The sequence below is a fragment of the Suncus etruscus genome, chromosome 14, assembly GCF_024139225.1.
Source record: "Suncus etruscus isolate mSunEtr1 chromosome 14, mSunEtr1.pri.cur, whole genome shotgun sequence".
Classification (NCBI taxonomy): Eukaryota; Metazoa; Chordata; class Mammalia; order Eulipotyphla; family Soricidae; genus Suncus; species Suncus etruscus.
Window position 1 is genome coordinate 22,532,638 of NC_064861.1, and position 15,888 is coordinate 22,548,525.

A 15,888-nucleotide genomic window follows, 5' to 3' on the forward strand; every position below is an offset into this window, starting at 1 on the left:
GTCCAAATGTATACCAAGCAAAGAATGGATACATACCATGGAATATTATTTGGCCATTAAAAATGAGGTAGTGCTAACAAATAAAACAAAATAGATGAACCTGGAAACATTATCTTATGTGCAAAAAAATAAAAAAATAAATAACAGACACAAAAGGATAGATATTGTATGACCCTTGTCCATGAAACTTCTGGAATAGGCGAATTCATAGAGTAAAAGGTAGATCTGAGCTTAGCTATGGATGGAAAGAACAAAAATCACTACTTACAAATAAATGGTATCTTTAGAGAAATAATCAAGAGGTCTGGAAATAGATAAGTAGGTGCTTATAAAATATAATCAATGTCATAAAACTGTGTTACTTCAAATAGGTAAGTGGAAACTTGTATATCTTACCTATTTTCTAACATTTTTTTCAATGAGGGACTCAGATCACTAAAAACAACCTAAAAGTTCTTCAACAGGTACATGGATACACAAATTGTGGTACATCCATGTGCTGTAATAAAATGAACCAACTCTTAACATATACAACTTGAATAAGACAGAGGGCACTGTGTTCACAAGGGACTTACTGTTTGATTCAATATATAGAACTTTCTCAAAAAGACAGAACTATAGTGATGGAGAAGAGAAAAGGTACCAGGATTAGAGGGTTCGGGCCAGCATCTGCTTATAAAGATAGTAAGTACAAAAGAGTTTGTAGGAATGAGAGAACTGGTACATACCCTAAATGGTGCAAGTGATTTACATGAACAAGTGATTTATATATAGTACAATTCATAACTACTTATCAAACATTTCTAAATCAATATTTTAAGTAGGACAGAAAAAGAAATGATTCTAAATGCTCCCACTACTCTTGGAACCACTGATAACTATTTCCTCTCTTGAGGTCCCTGTGTCTCCCAGGAATTTTTCTATTTCTTAAAATGCTCAAGGATCAGTCTAGAAATATGCTCTGTGGCATTCTAGTGAAGAGTGTTTATTCCCATTTCCCTGCACCTCATCCATCCACACATAATCATACTGTTTGTCTTTCTGGCCCTGAAACCTTTCCTGAGCAAGCTTCACTCAATTGGGGGGAAGCAATGTAACTGTGTCCCAGGGGTCACATATACAGGGGCCTGGAGATGATTAGCACACACATCTATCATAACACAGCCAGAGGGTGCGCCCAGCATTTCCATGGAGGCAGGCATAGTAAAAATCTCTCTATTTGCAGGCAAGTTTCTGAGGGTTTGACAGAGAGCCCCTCTTAAGTATTTCCTTAAGTACTTGGAAGCAGCCAGTCCTATAAGAGTCCCTAAATGAAGGTACCACCCTAGAAACATGCATTTAAAAAAAGGTTGTGGGGAAACTCAGGGTCAAAGGCAGAGAAAAAATGGGTGAGAGAAAGCTCCCAGCTAGCTCATGTTTCCGAGGTAATTCACGCTGCACTGGCAGCTCTGGCCTTTTGAAGCCTCTGGAAGCCCATGGGACATTATTTATGATGATTCTAGGCAGCTCCAGGCCCTGGATGTGAGCTGGACACATGGGAGAAAATAGACAGCGACAGACTCTGTTTTATCTCATCGTGTACTTCCTCACCTCTCCGTGTGGGCAGGGGTGTCACCCAGAGAAAGACTATTTTCCAGGCAAACCATATATCAGGGCTCCTAATTAAAAAGTTGGAGAGTGTAACTCTGGAGCTGGTTCTTCCATCGGCTGACACCTCATTAACCTTGTCACTGTTCTTCTGTCCAGGGCAGGAGTTTCAGGAGTTACTATATGAGTTCTTGTCCTGAATGTGCAAGGGGGGTGGGAGGTGGGGAGAAGCTGTAAGGCTGCCTGAAAAATAATGTGTCCCTGCCCTATTCTTCAACCCCTCCACTCACCCAGAATTATCACCAGAGTTGTGCCAGATCACGAACAAAACAGGAAGGACATGACAAGTAGACGGAGAGCTACTTAGATGTTGCTAAATTTAGCATTGCTCACCTTTCCCCAGAAGAAAATAGAATAACATAATAAGCCACCCAATCTTTCATAGGCCTTTCTATTGCAGGGGAGTAGGATGCCCCAACTTCTCTCTGAAGGAGACCATGAAGGATAGCCACAGATCTTGACCAGACTATTTACCAAAAGTTGTACATTTTGTTAAGTCTGAACTAAACCCAATTATGCCTTCTTTTCTACTTAATGTCAAAGCTACACTTATATGTAAAATACATAAATAAATCCCAAGTTAGGTAGTTTAACTAAAAAATTTTTTTTTGATTCTGGGCCTCATACACCCAGCAATGATCAGGGGTTACTCCTGGCTCTAATTTCAGAAGTCACTTCTTGGCAGACTTGGGGGATTATGTGGGATGCTGGAGATTGAACCCAAGTTGTCTGTGTACAAAGCAAATGCCCTACCCATTGTGCTATGGCTCTGACCCCAAACTAAAATTATGTCTATTTATTTTCCATGTCTAGGATATTAAACATAAAAATATTTGGGGGAGCAAGCAATAGCAATAGCACAGTGGGAAGGATTTTTGTTTTGTATATGGCTGACCCAAATTTGATCACCCCATAGGGTCCTTCAAGTCTGTCAAGAATAATTTCCAAGTGCAGAGCCTGGAATAATGCCTGAGTGCCACTGGGTGTGGCCCAAAAACCAATATAAGTATTTATATATTAAATATAAATCTGGCTCAGTGGCAAGGTGCCTGCCTTGCATGGTTGGGGACATAAGTTTGATCCTGGCACCACCTGAGTGTCTCAAGGGCAGTCCCAATGGCTCTGGAGTCTGATTCCCTGGACATGAGATCATTAACACACAGATGTATTAGAGCACCACAACTGAATATGTTTGAGCTCTGCACTGGAAATGAAGCCCCTGACCACATGTAGGTGAATATCACAACTGCAGGCAAACACTTCTGCCATGAAGGTATATGAGCACCATGATAAAGTCAAGGGAGCACTAGTGAGCACAAATGCAGGCACCAACCACAACCACATCAGCCTCAGGGAGCACCACAAGCAAGCTTCTGCCACTCCTGGCCTCTGCAATAAAAACAACGAAAGGGGAAAGGGAAAGGGGGCCAAGATTCCTCCTGCCCCAAACTAAACTTATGCTTGGATGCACTTGAAGACTGTCTCTACTAGCAAGAAGATAGTAGTAGAAAGGAGCGAGGTTTCTAACCCCCTATTAAAAATTGGGAGCAAAGTAACTAACGCCATCTTCTCAGAGAGAATCTAATGAGACTTGATGATTGTAAATGGTCTCCTGAAGACCACACACAAGATTCAAGTATATCTCAAGAGAATCTCACTTGCCCACAAGAAAAAGAATTTTTTCCTTTGTTGGTTCTTTATAAGAGGAAAGGTACAATTTTTCACCTCTCTTTACCCTCCCTGTCTGACTCCTTTTATTTTCAATCCAAATATAAAATCAAGAGACCAATAGTGTCCAATGTTTACCTATTTTCTTTGGCCTAGAGCAACTTACCAGAGCTATGATATTGCTGTCCAGTTACTTGGATCCCTTCCAAAAGTTTAATGGATCCCTTCATCAATCTGAACGGATGGAAGGGATGTTAAGTGTGGCAGACACAGCAAGGCCAGATATTTTATCTCACCTAGTTAGGAATTAATGGTGCATGTGGACAGATTGCTAGACAAGCTGGAACACTAATGTATCCTGGAAATGTTGACATCATAGACAAAAAATATTGAAACTGATGATTTGTAGAACAGACAGAAGGCACGGCATGGAGCCAGATCTGTCTCCTCAGAGAGCAAAGGACAGTGATATACAGGTCTAGACCACAGTCTTGACCATCTCTTGGTTGGCTTTTTCTCCTCTTCTTTTGTTTGCGAAAGGGTATATTTAATCTCTACCATTCCCCTTCGGTGACTACAATTCTTTATAGAGTTTTCCCCCAAAGGAAACCTTTTTGCCATATAAGCAATGTCTGACCTTCTGTATGGAGTCATAGGTCAGTATGTACAAGCACCTATTAGACAATGCCAGGTGGAAAAAAACTTTGAAAATCGTCAATTAGGAGCCAGAGAGTACAGGTATACCTCTGGTATGTGAACAAGCCTGGTCCCCAGCACCCAGTTATCAGAGAGTAGCCTTGAGCACCACCAGGCTGACCCTGATCATCTCTGGCACTGCAAAGCCCAAGCATACCATAACCTCAAACCCTCACCACAGGCCTGGATGGCCAAGAATTGAGAACAGATCCTCAGATCTCTTGAACACAGCTTGGGAGTTCCTCCATAGCCAAATAAACTGACTGGAAAAAAATTCCCTATGTCATTTCTTCCTCAGTCTTAAACCTATTCTTCCTAATGCACTTGTGGAAATTCTGAGCTATAAAGCAAAATTTACACCCAAATGATTCCTGCGATGCTTTCTTTGTCTCAAACAAATAGATTTCCAGCAACCAGAAGGGTTTCAAAGGCTGATCACATGGTATAGATGTACCTACTCATCTGGAGCCAAAGTATATGCTAAGGGGTAGAGGAAATAAGAGGCAATTCCTAGGAGACGGAAGAAGTGCTGTGAAAGCTGGTTGATTGATCAAATAATCCCCTGGGAACTCCTTGAGTTCCTGATATTTATATTCACTGTAACTGTTTCACAGGACCTAACTATTAGATATGTATTGGATAGAGGAGTCAGCAGGATCTAGCTGGAACTTGCTTAAGTTCTGAAATTTTCAGGCTCTCGTGGCTTTCTTTAGCAATGTCAACAAGCACTTAAAGAAGATACAAAATCTTCTAAGGAAAGAGAGAATTCTTTGAAAGAAGGACTATGAAAAGTCTCTGATTCTAGCCCCCCCTCTGCAAGTCTTCTGCTATTCCTGCCATTTAGTTGTAGCTAGACAAAAAAATTCTCCTTTTGCATGTCCACTTATAAGGTCTCAGAGCAGCTGACAGCATGTAAAGAATTTAAAGGAAATAATCAAAAACTTTTTTAAAATAAAGTGAATTTGGTCAGAACAATAGTGAAGCAGGTAGGGAGTCTACCTTGCATGCTGCTGATCCGAGTTCGATCCCTGGCATCCTAGATGGTCCCACAAGCCTTCCAGATATAATTTCTGAGCACAGAGCCAAAAGTAACCCTGGGGTTATACTGGGTGTAGCCCAAAAACCAAATAAATAAATAAATTTAGAATAAAGTGAGGAACACTCCTGTACTCACATACACTTTTAGGACATGAAATCTAGAAACCTCTCTATCTTTTTTTTTTATAGGGCAAAATAAATTCCAAGAGTCTGGGAAACCAGAGGTTCAAGGCCACAAAACTACAATATGGTAAAGGTAGACCTAAGCTGAAAAAACTGACCTCAGCATCTTAAGTTTTTTCATTCTCTTAAGCTACCACTCTTCATAAAACCAGGGTTTGGGGGGGGTGGCGGGAGATTTGAAGAGAGGATTAATGGACTGAACGCATGCATTGCTTATAGAAGACTATGTTCAATCTACCCTCACTGCATGCTCCCTTGAGCAACACCAAAAGTGACCCATAAGCAACAAGGCCAGGAATGACCCTTGAATACTCTGAGTGTGGCCCAGAACAATAAAAACAAACCCAGAATATTGATTTCTTTCCTCCTCATTCTAGGTTTCTTCTCCTGGGCACTCTGTTTTCGTGTTTCCCCACTCTATCTTGGTTCCTTACCTCCCAGAAAATGATTTATACAAATATATAGCAATATTCAAAAGCCCATCCCAAATCCTCTTAGAAGCCTTTCTTCTTCTAAACCTCAGTAAATTCCACCTCCATGGCAAGCCAGGCTGACAACATTTACCTGGTGACAGACCTGCTATTCTGTCTCTAAATGGCTGTGCTTGCAGTTATCTGGTTTAGTATCTTGTTCTATCCCCTTTAGGAAATTTACAACGAATCTACCACAAACAAAGAAATGAATTCATAATATTTTATATAATGGGACTGGAGTGATAACAGTGGGTAGGGTATTTGCCTTGCAATGCTGCCAATCTGGGTTCCATCCCCGGCATCTAATACGGTTCCCTGAACCTGCCAGGAGTAATTTCGAGCACAGAGCAAGGAGTAACCACTGAGTACCTCTGGGTATGGCCCCAAAAGCCATAAATAAATAAATAAATAATTTTTGTGTATTTTAATCTAGACATACTAAAGCCTTAATCATGACAACTATCATACCAATATATGTACATTGACACAATAAATATTAATTAGAACATATATATGAAAGATGATCACTCTTGCTGGGGAGATAGTTCAAATGGCTGGAGAGCATGCTTGCCATGTAGAGGCCACTAGGGTTGATTTCTGGTACCACTGGGGTGGCCCTGGTAGTCCTCAGTAGTGCTGATCTTACCAGCACCACCAGGAGTATGTATCCCACAAGGTCTTTGAGCACTGCTGGGAGACATCCCAAAGATAAGCAAACATACAATAGTAATAACCCATTAAAATGATTATTTTGCTATAATATTTCACCAAAGATATGAGCATAGTGACAGGCAGATGAGTAGCTGGAGTGGAGCACATGCCTTACAGGCCAGTACGCTAGGTGAGATCCACACCACATGGTCTTCATGCATCACTAGATATGGCCCTCAAAAAATAAAAACAAAAACAAGGAACAAAAAGCACTTGAAGAATACGGGATTTCATGATACTGCAAACTTCACTCAAAGTCTTTTTGCTGTATTCCTCAGTCTGATTTTGTTAAAACACTGCAAGCATGATTTGCACGTGAAAAGGTGTGAAGAAAATAATAAATATAAGTAAGAACTGGAAAATAGCAAACAGAAGAAAAAACTAGGCACCCTCCCTAACTTGCACTTCCTAAGAGAATTAAGCCAAGCCCTAAGCTTCTCTAAGTTCCTAAAGAAAGCTCCCGGCTAAGCACTCTAACTTCCCTAATTTACACTTTAATTAAGTGCCTTAAGAAAGATCCCAACTAAGCTAATTCCTTAAAGTGCCTTAATTTACACTTCATTCAAGCTCACTGGGAACCTTTCCACTTTTCCCTTTCCTCCACTCCCCCACTCCCTGGCTCCCCTTCCTTTCCCTGGGAACCTTTCCACTCCCCCACTCCCTAGCTCCCCTTCCTTTCCCTGGGAACCTTCCCACTCCCCCACTCCCTAACTCCCCTTCCTTTGAACTAACCACCACAATTCGCGGAAGACCCTCATTTTAAATTAGACATATGCCGTCAGGGGAAGGACAAAGATACGCACATGACCCCAGGGGCAAACACTGCCCCATCTGTTACACAGGGAAAACAAAATGCCTCTTTCCTGGGCTCTGACGCATAACTTCTTTTGTGGCGGGAGATAAGGAGAAATGCCTCCTTCCTGGCAGGTGTGTTCCCATGATATGTATAGACTTTTTACCCTATAAAAGCTTTGCTGAATGCTAAAGGGGGGCCGAATCTTCTCTACTCGGTCCTGAGTTATGAGATTCGGTCTCCAGCATGCTGAGATATTAAAATCCCTCGTGTTATTACAGCAAGTCTGGTCTTCGAGTCTCTTTGGGTACGCGCATATCCTGAGCCTGGAGCGGACTTCCCCTGCGGGGGAGTTCTTTCATTTGGGGGCTCGGCCGGGAGATTTGCGACCACCCAGAGACCCCAGACCCACTTGGAGGTGAGCTCTTGTGTCTGTGTCTGTGTCTACTTAGTCTGGGTTCGTTTGCTTCTGGCTGTACTTTTCTCTGAGGTTTGGCGCGATCGCAGTTTCGGCTTTACGGACGCTCAGCAAGTCTGAGGTTTCGTGGATAAAGACAGACGTGTCCGGGTGTCCACCGTCCGATCACCCTGGGAGACGTCCCGGGAGGAAGCGGGGACGACCAGGGACGCCTGGTGTACCCCCCTGGTCTGGAGAGTCGCGAGGAGAATAGCTTCCTCATTGAACTAGGCTGGCGGCGGAGGCCCCTGCCATCCGACTCTTTGAAGTGCCTTTGGGCAACGCGGGAACGGCGCTTGTTCTGGGTCATTTGTCTCTTGATTGTAACTTCTGTGTCAGTTTTCCTTGAAATTAGGACTAAGATGGGACAGACCGTGACGACTCCTTTGACTCTAACCCTTAACCACTGGACTGACGTAAAAGCTAGGGCTCACAATCTGTCTGTCGGGGTACGGAAGGGCCCCTGGCAGACCTTCTGCACCTCTGAATGGCCAACCTTTGGAGTCGGCTGGCCGCCAGAAGGTGTCTTTAACCTCTCTCTTATTTCCGCAGTAAGAAAGGTCATTTTTCAGTCTGAAGGGGGACACCCGGACCAAATACCCTACATTCTCGTCTGGCAGGACCTCGTCCAGAATCCACCAGTGTGGGTCAAGCCCTGGATATTTGGCCGCCCTGAGCCAACTTCCACTATAATGGCAGTAGCCTCAGACCCCGAGCCCAACTTGCCTGTTCCCCCCCGACCTTCAGCTCCCCCGCCCCTCTACCCTGAGATAGACAATGATCTTCTTCTTGACTTCCCCCCCCCTCCGTACTCCCAACCTCAATCCTCTCCCCAGCCGGCACAACCTAACGTGCCACACGTCGCTGTGGGGCAACCCCCGGCGGCCGGTCCACGCGAACCGGGACCAGCAGGGGGAACCCGGAGCCGGAAGGGCCGCAGTCCAGAAACTGTTCGCCCCTCCGAGTCACGGTCTCTTGCCCTCCCCCTTCGGGCAATGGGGCCCCCGCCAGGAGATGACCAGCTTCCCCCTTTACAGTACTGGCCTTTTTCCTCGGCAGATCTATATAATTGGAAGACTATGCACCCCACCTTTTCAGATAATCCCTCTGCCCTGACGGGACTCCTCGAGTCTCTCATGTTTTCGCATCAGCCCACCTGGGACGACTGTCAACAACTGCTCCAGGTCCTCTTCACGACAGAGGAAAGAGAAAGAGTCCTCCTAGAAGCCAGGAAAAACGTCCCGGGGGCCGATGGGACTCCCACTAATCTCCCTAACCTCATAGATGAAGGGTTTCCACTGACCAGGCCAACCTGGGACTTCAATACCGCAGAAGGTAGGGAGCGCCTCACCGTCTACCGCCGGGCTCTCATTGCTGGTCTAAGAGGGGCTGCAAGACGCCCCACGAATCTGGCTAAGGTAAGAGAGGTTGTCCAAGGTCCAGTTGAACCGCCCTCGGTTTTCCTGGAACGCCTAATGGAAGCTTATAGGAGGTACACTCCTTTTGATCCAGCTTCAGAGGGACAACAGGCGGCCATAGCAATGGCCTTTATTGGGCAGTCAGCCACAGATATAAAATGTAAGCTACAGAGGCTAGAGGGACTTCAAGATTATTCGTTGCGAGACTTAGTGAAGGAGGCAGAGAAAGTGTTCCACAAGAGAGAAACAGAGGAGGAGAAAAAGGAAAGAGAAAAGAAAGAGATAGAGGACAGAGAGAACCGGCGTGATCGCCGACAAGAGAGAAATTTAACTAGAATTTTGGCTGCAGTAGTAGGGGATAGTATAGCAGAAAGAGAAAGAAGCAGGCAGACAGGGCACCTGGGCGACAGGGCAAGAAGAACCCCGAGAGGACAAGATCGTCCATTCGATAGAGATCAGTGTGCCCATTGTAAAGAAAAAGGACTTGACCGTCCACTCGAAAAAGATCAGTGTGCCCATTGTAAAGAAAAAGGACACTGGGCAAGGGAGTGCCCGAAAAAGCAACTCAGGAGGAACAAGGTCCTGGCTCTCGATGATTAGGGGGGACGGGGCTCGGTCCCCCTCCCCGAGCCCAGGGTAATGCTTCCAGTAGAGGGGACTCCCATCAACTTCCTGGTGGACACGGGAGCTGAACATTCGGTATTGACCAGGCCCCTAGGAAAATTAGGAACAAAAGAAACCATGGTTGTGGGGGCCACGGGCAGCAAATTCTACCATTGGACTACAAAAAGAAAATTGGACGTTGGGAGGGGCCGAGTAACTCACTCCTTCCTGGTCATCCCTGAGTGCCCTGCGCCCCTCCTGGGAAGAGATTTGCTGACCAAATTAAAGGCACAAATTCAGTTTACCCCTGAGGGACCTGAAGTAACTTTGGGGGAAGCTCCTGTGACTTGTCTGGTAGTCGGACTTGAGGAGGAATACCGCCTCCATGAAACAAAGCCTGGAGAAGTAGTTGCTTCAGAATGGCTTACCCAATTCCCTGAGGTCTGGGCTGAACAGGCAGGAATTGGCAAGGCTAAACAAGTACCCCCGATAGTGGTAGAGCTGAAGGCGCATGCCTCACCTATCTCGGTGAGACAATATCCCATGAGTAAAGAAGCAAAGGAAGGCATCCGTCCCCACATCCAGAGGCTGATACAGCAAGGAGTTCTAGTACCCTGCCGATCTCCCTGGAACACGCCTTTGCTGCCGGTGAAGAAACCTGGCACTGGGGACTACCGACCAGTACAAGACTTAAGGGAGGTTAATAAAAGGGCCCAGGATTTGCATCCCACTGTGCCTAACCCTTACAATCTACTGAGTTCCCTCCCACCGGAGCGGGTTTGGTACACAGTGCTAGATTTAAAAGACGCTTTTTTCTGTCTCCAATTACACCCCAGCAGCCAACTGATGTTTGCTTTTGAGTGGAGAGATCCGGAAGGGGGACACACTGGACAACTGACATGGACTAGATTGCCCCAGGGTTTTAAAAACTCCCCCACACTATTCGACGAGGCACTCCATAGGGACCTGGCCCCCTTCAGGGCTCGGAACCCCCAAGTCTCCCTTCTTCAGTATGTTGATGACCTCCTGCTGGCAGCATCCACCAAGGAAGCGTGTGAAGAAGGAACCAGAGAACTCCTAAAAGAATTGGGTGAGTTAGGGTACCGGGTGTCGGCCAAGAAAGCTCAGTTGTGCCGCAACGAAGTAACATACCTGGGGTATGTCCTGAAAGACGGCAAGAGGTGGCTCACAGAAGCCAGGAAAAAGACAGTAGTTACCATTCCTGTCCCCAAGACTCCACGGCAGGTACGGGAATTTCTGGGGACAGCCGGTTTCTGTAGACTTTGGATACCTGGGTTTGCCTCCCTAGCCGCTCCCCTGTATCCACTTACACGGGATCAAGCTCCCTTTGCTTGGACACAGGAGTGTCAAGAAGCCTTTGAAAAAATTAAAACTGCTCTACTCACAGCACCAGCCCTGGCCCTGCCGGATCTAACCAAACCTTTTACCCTGTATGTGGACGAACGTGCGGGAGTGGCTCGGGGAGTGCTAACCCAAGCCCTGGGACCTTGGAAAAGACCAGTAGCCTACTTGTCAAAAAAACTCGACCCAGTGGCAAGCGGCTGGCCGTCATGTCTGAGGGTAATCGCAGCGGTGGCTCTCCTGGTAAAAGACGCTGACAAACTTACTCTGGGCCAGCATGTAGTTATAGTCGCTCCCCATGCATTAGAAAGTATAGTCAGGCAGCCTCCTGACCGTTGGTTGACCAACGCCCGAATAACTCACTACCAAAGTCTCTTGCTAAACGACCGTATAACGTTCGGACCGCCTGCTATTCTTAACCCCGCCTCCCTGCTCCCGGAGACAGACGGATCCCAGCCGGTACACTCATGCACAGACATTTTAGCTGAGGAAACTGGAACCCGGAGAGACCTGACAGATCTGCCCTGGCATGGGGCGCCGAATTGGTACACAGATGGTAGTAGCTTCATCATGGATGGAAAAAGAAAAGCCGGAGCAGCCATAGTGGATGGGAAGCAAGTAATATGGGCCAGCAGCCTTCCTGAGGGGACTTCGGCACAAAAAGCTGAATTACAAGCTTTGACAAAAGCCCTTGAGCTGGCAGAAGGAAAAGTTATTAACATCTACACCGACAGCAGATACGCGTTTTCCACCGCTCACATTCACAGCGCGATCTACAAACAAAGAGGACTCCTCACGGCTGCAGGAAAGGAAATTAAGAACAAGGAAGAAATCCTTGCTCTCTTGGAAGCCATACACCTGCCGAAAAAGGTAGCTATTATTCATTGTCCTGGACATCAAAAAGGAATGGACCCCGTGGCAGCAGGGAACAGAATGGCAGATCACACTGCTAAGAAAGCCGCACAAGGAACTGTCTCCTGTGCCTTATGTGAGCAACGAAAGAAACCCCAACCAAAAGAAGATAATTTCAGTCTAAACTACACACCAATAGACTGTGAGGAAATTGAACGCCTAAAGGAAAAAGGATTATCCAGCGGATTTGACTGCCATGGGATCGCAAAAACTAAAGACAACAAAATCATTTTGCCTCATAAAGAAGGTGAATACTATGTAAAGAGTATCCATCACCTAACACATTTAGGAAAAAAGAAATTGTGCGAACTAGTAAAAGCCTCCAATTATCACGTACTCCGACTACGAACTATAACAGAACAAGTAACCCAGTCCTGTAAAGCCTGTGTTCTAACAAATGCCCACCACCCGCTCGTAGAACCAGGAAAACGGCTGCGGGGAGACAGACCAGGAGTCTTCTGGGAAGTAGATTTCACAGAAATCGTTCCTGGTAGGTATGGCAATAAATATCTTCTAGTCTTCATAGACACCTTCTCCGGATGGGTTGAAGCTTTCCCCACAAAGTCTGAAACTGCCCAGGTGGTCACGAAAAAATTCTGGAAGAAATTTTGCCCCGGTTCGGGATACCCAAGGTAATCGGCTCCGACAACGGGCCCGCGTTTGTCGCCCAGGTAAGTCAGGGACTGGCCAAACAGCTGGGGACCAATTGGAAATTGCATTGCGCTTATAGACCCCAGAGTTCAGGGCAGGTAGAGAGAATGAATAGAACTCTAAAAGAGACCCTCACTAAATTGGCTATTGAGACCGGCGGGAAGGACTGGTTGGGCCTCCTTCCCTTTGCGCTCCTCAGAGCCCGAAACACACCCGGACGTTTCGGGCTCACTCCCTATGAGATCCTTTTTGGGGGACCTCCCCCCTTGACCAGACCAGACGGAGTATTAGACCCCGCCTTAGATTCCCACTCACCCTCTGCTTTGTTTATCCACCTTAAGGCTCTAGAGGCTGTCCGCACCCAGATCTGGGACCAGATTAAAGAAGCCTATTCACCTGGGACTCCTGCGGTGCCACACGGGATCCAAGTCGGTGATCTGGTCCTTGTTAGACGTCATCGAGTGGGAACCCTCGAGCCCAGGTGGAAGGGACCCTACTTAGTACTGTTAACCACCCCAACAGCTGTGAAAGTAGACGGAATTGCTGCCTGGATCCACGCGTCACACACAAAGAAAGCTCCTGCTGAAAAGCTTAAGGATGAATGGAAAGTGGAAGCAACTGATAATCCTCTTAAACTTCGCCTGCGCCGTCGCCTCTGCCCAGAGCGGTAACCCCCACGCTCCTATGACACTGACCTGGGAAGTCATTTCCCAGGCTGGAGACACTGTGTGGAGCATTTCCAAGGTGGCCCCCCCGTATACTTGGTGGCCACCACTGCGCCCCGAGGTTTGCGCCCTCATTGCTGGTGTAGAGGCATGGGACATCCCGGAAGAGTCACCTGAAACGGTTCCCCAGGAAAAAGTCGTCTTTCAGAAACGAGCCCTCTCACAGGGAGTGTACACTAGGGGCCAGTACGTAGCCGACCTGCCAGGGTGCAGTTCCTTGGCAAAGCAGAGAAAGTTACGGCAGGCATCGTTCTATGTTTGCCCCAGGGAAAAACAGTCTAAGAGGGAAGGTCGCCGATGTGGGGGGATAGAAAGTTTCTTTTGTAAAGCATGGGGATGTGAAACCTCTGGCACTGCCTATTGGAACCCCTCTTCCAGCTGGGACCTCATTACAGTAGTTAGAGGTAGTAAAGGTGACACCCTAAACATCACTTTCACGCAGAAAGGGAGGGAGGAAAAAGGCGGCTGGATAAAAGGAAAACAGTGGGGCCTGAGATTTTACGTTTCTGGAACCGATCCGGGGTTCACATTCAAACTCAGACTGAAAATTCAAAATCCTCCCTCTCAGCCAATAGGGCCCAACCCCGTCCTAACGGACACCCAGCCTTTACCCAAGCCTAGGCCAACACTAGTCCCTGTTACTCCTGCTTCCTCACAGCCCCTAAACTCGGACCCAACAACCCAGACTCATGAATCTAAAGACGCCCCTGCCCCCCCAGGGATGGAAAACCGCCTTTTAAACTTAATAGAAGGAGCCTTCTTGGTACTCAACCGAACCAATTCTGATATCACCCAATCTTGCTGGCTCTGTTACGCCTCAAGCCCCCCCTACTATGAAGGAATTGCCCAAAATAGAACCTTTAACGAAAGCGAAAGTTCCTCTGTATGTGCCTGGGGAGGGAGCAGAAAGCTAACCTTAGCTGCCGTGTCTGGGCAGGGCCTCTGTTTAGGTACCGTTCCCCCTGATAGAAAGCACCTCTGCAGCTCAACCCTACAATCATCCTTTACACGGGGGCGATACCTCGTTCCCCCTCCAGACACGGTTTGGGCCTGTAACACGGGACTCACCCCATGCATCTCCACCAGCGTGTTCAACAATCTCCAGGATTACTGTATTTTAGTCCAGCTAGTCCCTAGACTCTTGTACCATGATAGCGAGTCTTTTGTGAATGAGTTTGACAGAAGAGCTCGCTGGAAAAGGGAACCTGTAACTATTACACTGGCAGTCCTTCTAGGCTTGGGGGTCGCAGCAGGAATTGGGACTGGGACCTCCGCCCTAGTCCAAATGCCCCACTACTATACTGAACTGCGTGCTGCAATGGATGCAGACTTAGAAATAATAGAGCAATCCATCACTAAGCTCGAAGAGTCTCTCACATCCCTATCAGAGGTAGTCCTCCAGAATAGAAGGGGTCTGGATATCTTGTTTTTAAAAGAAGGAGGAATGTGTGCAGCCTTGAAGGAAGAATGTTGTTTTTATGCAGACCACTCCGGAGTCGTCAGAGACTCCATGGCAAAGTTAAGAGAAAGATTAGACAAACGCAGACTGGAAAGGGATTCTCATCAGGGCTGGTTTGAGGGATGGTTTAACAGATCCCCTTGGTTTACAACTCTTATCTCCACTCTAACAGGACCCCTAATAATCCTATTCTTCCTGCTTACTTTCGGTCCCTGCATTTTAAATAAGTTAGTTAGTTTTGTGAAACAAAGAATAAATACAGTCCATGTAATGGTTCTCAAACAGCAATATCAGCAGAATGAAGGGATGCTCTAAGATTAGAGCTATGTGCAAAAAAAAAAAGTGGGGGATGAAAAGGTGTGAAGAAAATAATAAATATAAGTAAGAACTGGAAAATAGCAAACAGAAGAAAAAACTAGGCACCCTCCCTAACTTGCACTTCCTAAGAGAATTAAGCCAAGCCCTAAGCTTCTCTAAGTTCCTAAAGAAAGCTCCCGGCTAAGCACTCTAACTTCCCTAATTTACACTTTAATTAAGTGCCTTAAGAAAGATCCCAACTAAGCTAATTCCTTAAAGTGCCTTAATTTACACTTCATTCAAGCTCACTGGGAACCTTTCCACTTTTCCCTTTCCTCCACTCCCCCACTCCCTGGCTCCCCTTCCTTTCCCTGGGAACCTTTCCACTCCCCCACTCCCTAGCTCCCCTTCCTTTCCCTGGGAACCTTCCCACTCCCCCACTCCCTAACTCCCCTTCCTTTGAACTAACCACCACAATTCGCGGAAGACCCTCATTTTAAATTAGACATATGCCGTCAGGGGAAGGACAAAGATACGCACATGACCCCAGGGGCAAACACTGCCCCATCTGTTACACAGGGAAAACAAAATGCCTCTTTCCTGGGCTCTGACGCATAACTTCTTTTGTGGCGGGAGATAAGGAGAAATGCCTCCTTCCTGGCAGGTGTGTTCCCATGATATGTATAGACTTTTTACCCTATAAAAGCTTTGCTGAATGCTAAAGGGGGGCCGAATCTTCTCTACTCGGTCCTGAGTTATGAGATTCGGTCTCCAGCATGCTGAGATATTAAAATC

At 46.5% G+C, this 15,888-nt stretch overlaps 1 protein-coding gene across 1 annotated transcript; it reads left to right on the top strand.

The window, feature by feature from the left end:
* Positions 1–8,028: 8,028 nt before the first annotated feature.
* On the top strand, positions 8,029–13,283 carry LOC126028316 (uncharacterized). Its single transcript, XM_049787336.1, is given in 3 exon segments — positions 8,029–9,487; positions 9,566–12,544; positions 12,547–13,283. Coding segments are annotated over 3 exon segments (5,175 nt in total).
* The last annotated feature ends 2,605 nt before the right edge of the window (positions 13,284–15,888 follow it).